This window comes from Melospiza georgiana, chromosome 24 (genome assembly GCF_028018845.1).
Source record: "Melospiza georgiana isolate bMelGeo1 chromosome 24, bMelGeo1.pri, whole genome shotgun sequence".
Lineage (NCBI taxonomy): Eukaryota > Metazoa > Chordata > Aves > Passeriformes > Passerellidae > Melospiza > Melospiza georgiana.
The window spans coordinates 8,105,599-8,118,416 of record NC_080453.1 but is presented as its reverse complement, the minus strand read 5'-3'; the positions used below and the strand labels follow the sequence as shown (position 1 = coordinate 8,118,416).

Sequence of the window (12,818 nt, the reverse complement as noted above, 5' to 3'; positions counted from 1 at the left end):
CAATCAGGGTTTGCTGCTCCTGCCCATGGCCCTGCGAGGGCTCACCCACTGCCGGGGGGCACGGCAGGGCTGACCAGCCCCAGCTATCAGGGCTGTGTCCCCAGGTGTGCCTCTCCCCAGGGCAGCGATTGCCTCACCTGCCTGCAACACTCACCTGGTGTTGCTAAGATCCGGCCACAGCACTGCTGGGAAGGGCTGGATTATTGTGGGGTCCCTTCCAGGGCTGCTCTGTGCTGCTTCCCAGCTGCTCCGAGCATCCTCCTGCTGCAGCCGGCAGAGAAACACTGCCCCGTGCAGGAACCAGGCACATGCTCCAGGCAGGGCTCACAGCCCCTCCGGGCAGCAGGATGGAGCTGCATCCAAAAAAATCCAGCACGGACCAGCTCCTTTTTGCCCACCCCGAGCTCCAGCACAGCAGAAAGACAGGAGGAACTGCAACCTGCAGCACCCTGCTGCTCCCACAGCCTGGATTTATCCATATAAAACCCATGAAAAAAGGCACTTATCAACCAGGTATTCAAAAATGGCGTTAAGACATTTAAATGAAGAAAAAGAAAAATATAAATAAGAAATAAAGAAAGATATAAATAAGAAATTTAAATAAAACCTCTTGTTTTACTTCCCTCTGGGATGGAGCTGGATGCAGGGATCCCAGCATGGACCAGCTCCTTTTTGCCCACCCCGAGCTCCAGCACAGCAGAAAGACAGGAGGAACTGCAACCTGCAGCACCCTCAGCCTGGATTTATCCATTTCAGACGCACGAAAAAGGCACTTATCAACCGGGTATTCAAACAATGGTGTTAAGACACTTGAAATTCAAATAAAACCTCTTGTTTTACTTCCCTCCGGGAGGTTCCTTGCCACTGGCATCAGCCACGGTATGTCCAGAGCAGTCTAAACTTAGCTGACACAGGCCTGCAAAGGAGGTTGGCTCACACCCAGCAGACGGAGGTCAAAGACTCCAGTCTCGCCCCGGAGCATGAGCCAGGAAGGAAAAGGCTCCACGGGAATGCAGAGCTGAGCAGAGCAGGCAGGGAGCAGCCCCAGCCCCTTCCAAAGCCGCTGAGAGCAGATCAAAGCCTTGCAGCACATCCTGGTGCCATCCCGGGTGAGGCCAGCGAGGCTCAGCCACCCCCTGCCCGCCCTGGGATCTTCTCACACACGTGGGAAGGAGGAGAAGCAGCCAAGAGCTGCAGGAGCTGGGAGAGCAGGGCTCAGCCACCGTTCTGGGTCACCAGCAGGGCACCAGGACAGCGCCAGCCGCGGATTCACTGATGCCGGGGATGCTGGCAGCACACACGGCCTGGCAATGCCAGCCTGGGGGGCACCTCTGGGCCTTGGCATGGCGGTGGAGAGCCAGCTAGGCCAGGTGGAGCCTGTCACCTGCAGCAGGGGTGGATCCTGTCACCCGCAACACCACCAGCCCCGTTTCCCTGCTGGCCAAAACAAACCAAGCACAACACCCCAGTGCTGGGGCTCCACCTCACACACCCACGGCTGCCCCACCTTCCTGACCCTCCTTTTGCCTCTCCTCCCATGCCAGAAAACCCAATGACTCCCAATAAACCCTCCCAAAATCAGGGTTATTCACCCGGTGATGGAAAACCCCAGCCCAGCTTCCCCCCACGCTGCTCCAGCCAGGGACTCTCCAGTCCAAAAGTGGAACTTGGCCAGCCCTGCTCCCCAGGGATGAAGAGGAAGAAGGGCTTCCTCTCCCCCAGTGAGGAGTCACCACCACGCCAGCAGCCCCAGCAGTGATCTCAGAGGCCACAGAGGCCTCGTGCAGCCCACTCAGCACCAGCCAGGAGTGAGGTTTGTCATGGTGGGATGGATCTCCCAGCAATTTCCTGCATCACGAGGTGCCTGCATGCTGGGAGAGCTGCTCGGTTCAAGGAACAAGGCCTCAGACACCTCCAGGTGCATTTGTTGTGGCACAGCACCAGCCACAAGTGGGAAAAAAGGAGGTTCTTCAGAGATGAAGGCCAGGAATGCCACCCACCACCAGCAAGGCTCCAGTCCCACCTGGAATCAATCCTGGTTGATTTATACAAGGATTCCCCACCTCTCCCACCACCCCAGGGTCTCCTCCAGCCCTTGGGAGGTTGTTCCCTCCCTAACTGAAGGCAGTGCACTCAAGCAAGGTGACAAGCCACCCTGTGCTTGTGTCCCAGTCCAAACAAGCCAGGCCACGTGCTGGGCACCCTGGAGCAGGGCAGAGACAGCACCAGGAGCAGGGAAAAGCTTTGGAGCTGCCACAGCTCCAGGTTTTCTACCCCCAATCCCAAAAAAACCCCCCAGTGAATTAGGAGAAAGAAAGGATTTCAGCAGGATTGATTAGTTAATGTTTACAGCAGGGGAAGCATGACCTGTGCTCTGAGCTTGGCAGAGCCGCCGGCACCCTTGAGCTGCCGGGGGCTGCTCAGCACGGGGCTGTGATTTCCACATCTGGTTTCCCAAGTGAGGAAAACACCCCCAAAATACGACAGGAGGCTGCCAGGGGAATGGAGAGGAGCCCTCAGCTGCCGGGCTTTGCTCAGGGTGACAGAGAGGTGCCCAAAGATCCACCGTCAGCGCCACCCCTGCACCGACTCCATCATTCCCACCGGGATCCACAGCAGGTCCCAGCACGTGCCACGGCTCTCTGATCCAGGGATGAGGCAAGAGAGGCCGGATCCCCACAGGGAACAGGCCTGCTGGCTTCCAGCTGTGCCACACAGGTGAGGGTGGTGGCACTGGGGACCTCCAAACCGCAGGTGCGGGCGTTTCTCCAGACGGGACAGCAACGAAATGCTGAGACATCACCAACCACCACCCCCAAAACGGCCACTTTTATCCCCATCCTCTGCTTGCAGCCACCCCCTCAGAGGCAGGGCACGGCGGGTGGGTGTCCCTGCAGCGCTGATGGCAGTGTCCTCCCCCAGGGGATGGGAGCAGAGCCCCGGTGCTGCAGCGCTGCGGCAGCTCCCGCGCCCCGCTGCCGAGGGTGGGTGTTCTTAGAAAGAAAGGAATCACGGGGATCTGCCAGATCTGCCAGCTGCTTCACTCCTGCTCACCAGGGAAATTCAGGACTCGCAGCCTGCTCTGGGATCCTTCACGTGCTGCTGCTCTGCTTCCCTCCAGACCTGCCCCAGCTCGCTCGACAGCAGAGGCCTCGCTGCTCAAATTGGGGTTTTTTTAGGGTGTTTAGTGGTGCTGGCTGAGAGAAATGCATTTGCAATCCTGGCTCTGGCAGTGCCAAGCGTCCTCCTTGCCACCAGTGCCAGGTCCTGGATGTGGCACCACAAGAACACCACAGGTCTCCTCGCTCAGCAGTCACATTTCAGTGAAAACTCCTTTTTTTTTTTTTGCAGGATTAAGAGGGGGAGGGGATGAGCCAGTGGAAAACTTGTTCTGGACAGGAAAAACCAAACAGGAGCTGCAGTGGGGAATAACAGGGAAGAGACAACATATCCACCAATTCAAACCCAAACTGAGGTTCCCACTCGGCCCGTGCAGCGCTGGTGGGATGCCCCAGGAGGGGTGGGGAGCTGGGAAATGGGTCAAAAGCAAAGAAAAGCTTTTATGGAGTATAAACAAACTCATTTCCCCTACACCACAAACAAGCTCTGACAACACCCAGCAGGGTATTTCCAAGTTTTCCAGCTTTCTAGCGTATCCCAGTGCAAAAATCAGGGATTCCCTAGAAAAACTCCTTCCCAAAAGAACCCAACTGCTCATGGAAGGCACCAAGGGCCAGAGCAGGGAGCGGGCAAGGGGAGCCCAGGTGCCAAGGGTGCTCCAGCTGAACCAAGTGCATTACAGGCCCTGGAATTTCCATTTTTTTTCCTGGAACAAAGCAAACCCGATGCAAACAGCAGCTCCTTCCACGCCGGCGTCTCCACGCTGAACCCAACTACATCAAAGCATCTTTTGATTAATAAAAAAAAAAGTTTGTCAAGTTCTTGGACGAGCCCAAGTCACGTTTCCAGTGCCTTTCCAAGGCACCCGAGGAGGTTTCACCCCCTGCTCCCTGCGGAGGCTGCGCCTCTCTCCCTCCTCTGGGGTGTTGGGGTGGCACCCCCCGAATCAGGGAGCCAGGGAATCCGTGATTCCCCTTTTTCCGCAGGGAAAAAAAAAAAAAAAAAAAGAGGAAAAGGAAACAGGCACTGGCTCCTCTCAGCATTTTAAAGAGGCTTGGCTGCTAAACTCATAAACCGGAGCACTGGGAGCCCTGTGGGGCTGGAATCTGGGCTCCAGGACAAGCCGAGCGCTGCAGCGGGGAGGAGGAGGAGGAGGAGGAGGGAAAAGAAAATAATAATAACAAGCAGAAGAATGGGAACGCACACACAGCTGCCGGGGACGAGGCGCTGCCATCAAAACTGCACAATCACTGCCGGTACCGGCACCGGCAGCACCTGGGCCCGCATCCCCCGCCGGGAGGGACCCTGGGGACACCGAGGGGTCCCCAAATCCCTGGTGGCACCGCGGGTGAGGGACACCGAGGGGTCCCCGCATTGCTGGTGGCACCGGGGATGAAGGATGCCGCGCTGCTCGGGGTGCCCGGCCGGGATGCTGGAAGGGACACGGGGACCCCAAAACTCAGCGAAAGGCACCCAGGGGAGGTGGGGGGGATCACGCGGAGCCCACGGACACCCCACGCCGGCGACAGCAGCGTCGCTCATCCTTCAGGCACCCCACGCAGGGATGCTGAGCCCGCGGGCAGCCCACGCAGGAGCGGCGGCACCCGGGAGACCCACGCGGGGATGGAGCTCCGGCACAGAACCCACGGGGGAACGAGGGACATCCCACGCGGGGATGGAGCTCCGGCACAGAGCCCACGGCAACCGAGACACCCCACGCTGGGGACACCCGGGGCGCTCAGACGCCGTCCCCAAGCTGGGGACACCCCAAGCGCAACCCGAGGATGCTGCCCCTGAGCATCCAGCCCGGAAAACCGAGAAAACACCGGGGAAACAGCAAGAAAACACAGGGAAAACACCGGGAAAACACCGGGAAGGCTCCGGGACGGCGCCGGTTGAGCCCCGCGGGGCGGCCCCGGCGCGCTCCAGGCCCGGCGGCGCGGCCCGGCGGGCTCGGTACCTTTGTATCGCTCCAGCACGTCCTCGTAGGCCTGCACGAACTCCTTCTCCTGGCTGCGGTTGGCCGGGAGCAGCCCCGGCACGTAGCCGGCCATGGCGGCCTTTGTGCCCGCGCTGGGCGCAGCTGCCGGCGGCGCGGCCAGGGCCCGTCTGTGCCGGGGCCGCTTCCGCCGCGCCGCGCCCGGCACCGGGACCCGCCCCGGGACACGCCCAGCGCCACCGGGACACGCCCCGGGACACGCCCATCGGCACCGGGACCCGCCCTCGGGCACCGGGACACGCCCCTGGACACGCCCATCGGCACCGGGACCCGCCCCGGGACATGCCCATCGGCACCGGGACACGCCCCTGGACCCGCCCCTGGGCACCGGGACCCGCCCCGGGACCCGCCCCTGGGCACCGGGACACGCCCCTGGGCACCGGGACACGCCCCTGGGCACCGGGACCCGCCCCGGGACACGCCCATCGGCACCGGGACCCGCCCATCGGCACCGGGACCCGCCCCGGGAGCCGCCCCTCGCTACCGGGACCAGCCCCGGGGATTCGCCCCTCGCCACCGGGACCCCCACGCTGGCACGGGACCCCGCCCCCCGCGACTCACCCACCTGGGGGACACGCCCTTGGGTAGTGCCCACCAACAGGGACACGCCCCCAGACCCGCTCGTGGCTCTCGGGACGCCCCCACACCGGCCCGGTAACCGGGATGGGTGAACGGGGACAGTGCCGTGGTTGGGGACACTGCCACGGGTGGGGACGCGTCCCTGGGCACGCCCCCGAGACAGAAATTATTATAACCACGCCCGTCTAAAGTCTCCGCCCGTCTGGTTGTATTTGCTCCACCCCCACTGAAGCCACACCCCCGAATAGACCCCGCCCCCTGGAGCCCGCCCCGGGCCCGCCGCGACCCCTGGCGGCCACTCGGGGTAGGACCGGGAGGGGACAACGGGGGTGACACCGGGGGTGACATCGGTGATTATACTGGGGTGACACCGGGGATTACACTGGGGTGACATGAAGGTGACATCGGAGTGACACTGGGGATTATAGTGGGGGTGACACTGGGGGTGACAATGGCCGTGATACCAGGAACGACACCAGGGCCGTGGTGACACTGTGTGTGACACCAGGGGGTGACACTGGGAGTGATACTGGAGGTGATACCGAGAACGACACCAGGGAGTGACACTGGGGACAACACAGGAGGGTGGCTGGCACAGACAGTGGCACCAGAGGGTGACACAGAGGGGTGGCAACAGGGCTGACACCAGGGGTGACACCTTGCACTGCCTGGAGACCCCTCAGCATCACCTGGCGAGGGATGGGCAGGAAGAAGGGGGCCCTGAGAATCAGCTGGGGGACTTTGGAGGGGATGGGAAGGCCCCACCAAGGGGAGCAGTGGGACAGAGCCAAACCCCGCTGGGAAATGGGGGCTCAGGCCCAAACCTGCCTGGCACTCCCATACCCACAGAAACCCCACTCAGCCCCCCAAATCCCAGCTGAGCTGATGGAGCAGAACCTCCCGTGGAAACGGGAGGGCACGAGGGTGGCTGTCCCCAGGCCAGGGGACACCCCAGTCCCCCCAGCCCCACTGAACCCACAGGACACCCCCTCGCCATGACCCCCACCAGCCCCAGCCCCCCTCACTGGGGCAAATCCCGGCCCTTTTTTGGCCATCTCGAGATGTCGCTTTTTCACCCCGATGCGCCGTTCCCATGGCAACTGGAGGGCCCGGCTGGGTAACCATGGCAACGAGAAAAGCCCCATCCCGCTCAGACAGACACCCTGTGCGTCCCCACCGTCACCCAGGGACCCCCGAGCCCCCTCAGGGTGGGGGCACCGCGCCCCAAATCCCTCCAGGGAATGAAGAGGAACCAGGGGCAGCACCTCCATCTTCCTCCTCCTCCTCCTCCCGCAGCCCCCGGCCTGGGGTGGGGTTACACAAATCACCCCCCTTATCCTGATTTTGGAGGCACCTCCCTTTCAGCTTGGCGCCTTAATTAGGAGAAGTAATTAACGCGGCACAGAGCGCCGGTGCCCGGCTGCCTCCGTGGGGAGGAAGGAGGGTTTCGATGGCAGCGACCTCGTGGCGGGGCCTTTGTGCCCGGCGGTGCCAGGCACGGATCCTCGGCGGAGCATCCCGCCGGGAACGGCCGGAGCATCCCGCCGGGAACGGCCCGAGAATGCCCCGGGAACGGCCCGAGAATCCCCCCGGGAACGGCCCGAGAATCCCCCCGGGAACGGCCCGAGAATCCCCCGGGAACGGCCCGAGAATCCCCCGGGAACGGCCGGAGCATCATCCCGGGAAGGGCCCGAGAATCCCCCCGAGAAGGGCCCGAGAATCCCCCGGGAAGGGCCCGAGAATCCCCCCGAGAAGGGCCCGAGAATCCCCCGGGAAGGGCCCGAGAATCCCCCGGGAACGGCCTGAGAATCCCCCGGGAAGGGCCCGAGAATCCCCCCGGGAACGGCCCGAGAATCCCCCGGGAACGGCCCGAGAATCCCCCGGGAAGGGCCTGAGAATCCCCCGGGAACGGCCCGAGAATCCCCCGGGAACGGCCCGAGAATCCCCCGGGAACGGCCCGAGAATCCCCCCGGGAACGGCCCCAGGGCCGCAGCTCTGCCCGCGGAGCCGCCCCCGGCACGGAGCCCTGCAGAGGTGCCACATCCCTGTGACCCAAAAACGCGTTCCCAGGCACAGGGAAATCTGTGCCGGCCAGCTGGCACTCAGCGATTCCTCCTCGGGCAGCGGCAGCGCTGCTCGGAACCGGCGCCCAGCTCCCAAGGCAGCGAGAACAAGGGGGTTTGTTGCCGTGTCCCCGGGGATGGAGCCCGGCTCCCTCCCGCAGCCAGCGCCGGCTCTGCCAGCGGCGCGGGTGACGCGCCCGGGTGACAAAGGACTCGCAGGAACCTTTTCAAAGAGCCCTTGGAAAGCCCCAGCGACGCCTCGTCCATCAGCCTTGCCCGCTCAGCCCTGGCATCCCGGAGTGCCCCGGCCCCTCCTGGCCCAGCAGCGCCCCAGCACGGCCCTGGCAGCAGCAGGTTTGGGATAAAAGAGCCCTTTTTTCCCCCAAAAGCAGCCGCCTCCGCCCTCTCTCAGCCTCTGCCAAGTGCCTGGAGGGAGACAGAGCAAGGCAGGGCCAAGGGTCACCCTCTGACCCTCCACGTCCTGCTCCCCCTCGCCTCCCGCCGCTGCCTTCCCAGGAGGTGCCAGAAAAGCAGGGAACGGCTCCAGAGCTGCCTGGAGACCTGGGCCAGCCCTCCCTGGGCTGTGCCCTCCTTTCCTTGGCTCTGATGGCCAGAGGGGATGCAGAGACTGCTGCACCCCACATATAGCAAGGAGGAAGAGCCCCCCAGATCTCTGTGTCACCCCAAACCCACAAAGGTGCCACTCCTTCTGCGGCATCTCTGCAAGCTCCATGGTGGCACAAGAATGCCACCCCAGCCCCAAATGATGCCCAGGCTCCATCCCCAGGCCTTGCTCCGCTTCCTGGAGATCCCAAAAAAGCCAAGACCCCATTGGCCTCCCCTGAATGTGCCAGGGCACCATCCCTGGTCCCAGCCTGATCCCAGTGGGATCAGAAGAGGCACTGGGGCAGCCAGCGCCCCGCAGACATTCCCACTGAATAATGCAAGGATCTGAATCAATATTTCAGCTCATTTTCAAACTTGGTGACACAAAACTGTCTCCGAACTCTTCTTTTTTTCCCCCAGCTCAGCACTGTCTCGCTGCACCTCCCGAGTTATTTTTAATGGGCAATCTGCATGAGACCGAATTTTGTGACATCCCCCTGCCTTTCATCACGGGCTGGATCCAGCTGGGTGATGACAAACAGAAATGGAGCTGGGGAATGGCTGGGCCTGGGCAGAATCCATCCCTGGGCTGTGGGAGGATGGGGATTTTGGGGCAGAGCAGGTCCTTGAGAAGCAATGAACACAGCAGGATCCTGGTACCCCTCCATCTCCCAGCCCCGGGGATTTGGGATTTGGGATTTGGGGCAGGCCCAGCCACACCCTGCACATTTGCCTGTCCCAGCCCCAGACAGTGCATTCTCAAGAGCCATCATTTGAATCAACTGGTTCTTCCAGCCCCAGGATTCCCGGGCTGGCACGGAGGCACAGCCAGATCCCCACGCTCTCTGTGCCATGGGGCAGGCAGGGAGAGAGACAGGGAGGGAGCAGCTCCCCACAGCCACCCCTGAGCTGGTGGCACCTGTCCCTGTGCCAGGTGTGTCCCTGCTCCCAGTGCTCCCGGTCTATGTCCCCACAGGATGGGCTGGGCAGGGCGGGCACCTCAGGCCCTTGGCACCCTTGTGCCCACTCCCACCAGAGAGATTCAAACCCAACCCCGGGTTCCTCTTGGAGCAACAGCCAGGAGCAGCCTGGCCAGGGCTCAGCAGGGTCCCTGAGCACGGCCCTGATTCCCAAATCCCCGTTTGCTCCGGCAGGGGCAGATCAGAGGCGCCTGGAGATGCGGACAGAGCCGGCACACACCGATCAGAGCCCTCGATGGCCGTTTGGCCCCGGTGACAATCAAAGCGCAGCCCTGGTGCCCGGAGCCACCGCCCCGAGCAGATTCCCCCGTGGAGCGGGGTCCCACCGCCCCCAGGAGCCCTCGGCCGAGGCGGCTCCAGCCCTGCCTTTGTTTCTGCCTCCCAGCCCCGCTCCTTCCCCGGAGCTGTGAGCGGTTTAGCAGGCACAGGGACACACGGGGCACTGTCCCCTCCACACGGGGACACCAGCGTGTCCCAATGACCGCAGAGATGGAGCGCCACAAAGGAGCAGCCCCGGCTCCATCAGCCGGGCGGGAATCCCAAACCTCCCCGGGCAAATTCCTCCCCGGAGTTCAGCCGAGGGCATTGTTCCACCAAGGAGCCATTCAGTCCTTAATGAAGCATTTTAATGTCACCCAACCCGCACTTGGAGGTGCCCAATGATCCCTCAAGCCCAGCGCTGATGGGATGAACCGCCCGAGGCCAGCCTGGAGAGGACAAAGCCGTGGCAGACACAAACCACCACCCTGCTCCTCGGCCACCAGCGCCACATCCATCCCTCCCCTCCTCTCCCCACCCACCCCCAGGCTCCCCGAGGAGCAGCAGGGCACGGAGGTGACCCCGAGGAGCAGCAGGGCACAGAGGTGACCCCAAGATCATCTCAGTCCCCGCAGGAACCCCCGGGGGGAGCCAACAAGGCGCTGCCTTACCTGCGACCCTGACGACAGCCCTCTCGGCCGGGTCCAGCACCGAATCCTGACTCTTCCTCTTCCTCTGCTCGTGGAGGGGTAAATTCCAGGGCAGGGTGTCCCCGGGGGGGCAGGGCGAGAGGCTGCCCGAGCGCTCGCTGCGGTAGGAGCGCTCGCTCCGGCACGATCGCTCGCTCCGGCAGGAGCGCTCGCTGAGGGTCTCCTCGTCGGAGGACGACATGGCCCAGGGCACGGCCAGCAGGGCGGGCACGGCGTCCCCGCGGGCAGCAGCACCCTGCAGAAGGAGCAAACAGCGTGTGACATCGGGCCACCGGTGCTGCGGGTGGTGGAGAAGGGATTGTCCACCATGGGCGTCCCAGCCCTCCTGATGCTGCCTCAGTTTCCCCCTTTGCTGGGGTTCTCAGGGATGGGGATGCTGGCGAGGCTGCTCCTCTACCAGCAAAGCTCACACTGGCATCCCTGAGCTCGCTGCCACAAAGCCGAGTCCAACCTTTCGGGCTCCATTTCTTTGTGCTCAGCGCAAGAAGGAGAATCAGCTCGGCTCTGCCCTTTGTACCTGCGGGTTTTTCCCCTCTGAGAACGGGGATGGATTTAAAAATCTTATTAATCATGGCAGAGGAAGATGGTAGGGCTTTCTGGAGCACGCCGGGAGTGAGCTGTGCCGCGTACACACGCTGGGCAAATAAGCACCTTGCATGAGACATATTTAAAATAAATCTCATTGTGTCCTCTAGCACGGCCAGGAAAAATGCCTGAGACTCCTACAACCGATGTGCCGCGGCGCAGGAGCCGCCTCCATCACGCCGAGCCTTTCCTTATTCCCATCATTTAATCAGCAAAACAGGAACAAAGAGACCCAAAAAAACATTGAAAGAAACGGAGAAAGGATTCCATGAGTCATTCACCCCCCATTGAAAAGCTGCGAAAAAATGAATCGCGGCCCCAAACCGCGGCTCCCCCGGCAGCCCCGAGGGGCTCGGCCCGCGCCCCGGTGTTGGGGGACCCTCGGGTGTGGGGCTGGGGGGTGCGGGGCCGGGCGGGGTGCGGTGCCCGGGCAGCGGCGGGGCCGGGGGCTGCGGGGGCCGGGGCCGGGTTTGGGCACGGCCGGGGGGCGGCAGGTGCCGGAGGCAGCGGGGAGCGGGCACGGCTCTGCGGGGGCACACGGGGCCGGTGTGGCCCCCCCGGCTCCCGCTCCCACCTGGTCCTGCCCCTCCTCCCGGGCATCCTCCGGTGCCCGCAGCTCCAGCCCAGCCCCGCGGCCGCCGCTGCCCGCTTTTCCCGGCGCTTCCCCGTCGCCACCCGCCGCCTTTCCGCGCTCCATCCCCGCTGCATCCCCGTGTCCTGCCCTTCCCGCTTCAACCCCCGCTCATCCCCCGCTCTGACCCTGCGCTTCCATCCCCGCTCAATCGGCCGCCCTTCCCCGCTCCCTCCCCGGTGCGCAGCCCCCCCGGCCCCGCTCACCCCCCTCCGGCGCTCCGGTACCGACTGGGCCCCGGGCAGGACGCGGCGCTCCGGTGCCGGCCCGGCCCCGCCGTGCGCTCCCGGTCCGGCCGCTCCCGGCCCCGCCGTGCGCTCCCGCCGCCGCGGCGCCTCCCCCGGCCCGGCCCGGCCCTGCCCACCGGGCGGCGGGGAGCGGCGGGGGGGTCCCGGCCGCCTCCCGTCCCTGCGCCGGCACAACCGGCACCGCCACACCGGCACCGCCACCCCGGGCACCCCCGGGCAACCCCCTCGGGCAACCTGCCCCGGCTCCTCAGGGCCCCCCAACGCCTGCTGCCTCCCCACCCTGCGCCCCATCGCACAGGGGGTGCCCCCAAACCACCCGTCAGCTCCCCGCAGCCCGCAGAGCCCCCCCGGCATCCTCCCAGCATCCCCGATCCGTCCTCATCCTCCGCATCCCTCCAGGCCCAGGGTAATTAGAGCAGCCATCGATCGGGGATCGCGGCCAGCAGGCGCAGCGCAGCGCGGGGGACACGAGCAGGGTGCGGGGACACGAGCAGGGTGCGGGGACACCAGCAGGGTGCGGGGGCACAGGAGCAGGGTGAGGGGGACACCAGCAGGGTTTGGGAACACCAGCAGGGTTTGGGAACACCAGCAGAGTGCGGGGGACACCAGCAGGGTGCAGGGGACACCAGTAGGGTGCGGGGACAACAGCAGGGTGCAGGGGACACCAGCAGGGTGCGGGGACAACAGCAGGGTGCAGGGGACACCAGTAGGGTGCGGGGACAACAGCAGGGTATGGGGACACCAGCAGGGTGAGGGGGACACCAGCAGGGTGCGGGGACACCAGCAGGGTGCAGGGGACACGAGCAGGGTGCGGGGACACCAGCAGGGTTTGGGGACAGAGCAGGGTGCGGGGGACACCAGCAGGGTGCAGGGGACACGAACAGGGTGAGGGGACACCAGCAGGGTGCGGGGACACCAGCAGGGTGCAGGGACACGAGCAGGGTGCGGGGACACCAGCAGGGTGCAGGGGACACCAGCAGGGTGAGGGGGACACCAGCAGGGTGCGGGGACACCAGCAGGGTGCAGGGGACACCAGCAG

The 12,818-nt window shown here is 64.2% G+C and overlaps 1 protein-coding gene across 5 annotated transcripts in view; it reads right to left on the bottom strand.

The window, feature by feature from the left end:
* MACF1 (microtubule actin crosslinking factor 1) overlaps window positions 1–11,803 on the bottom strand; it is a 149,947-nt gene extending 138,144 nt beyond the window's left edge. For 2 of the 5 annotated variants that reach the window (XM_058040212.1, XM_058040213.1), the window contains exons 1-2: window positions 11,738–11,795; window positions 10,277–10,550 (exon numbers count right to left, since the gene is read on the bottom strand). In XM_058040212.1, coding sequence (XP_057896195.1) covers window positions 10,277–10,496 — 220 coding nt within the window. In that variant the 5' untranslated portion in view covers window positions 10,497–10,550; window positions 11,738–11,795. Of the gene's footprint in view, window positions 1–5,080; window positions 5,213–10,276; window positions 10,551–11,737 lie in introns of those variants that run through there. The other 3 variants (XM_058040211.1, XM_058040208.1, XM_058040209.1) reach the window with 3 other exon arrangements.
* Window positions 11,804–12,818: the final 1,015 nt, after the last annotated feature.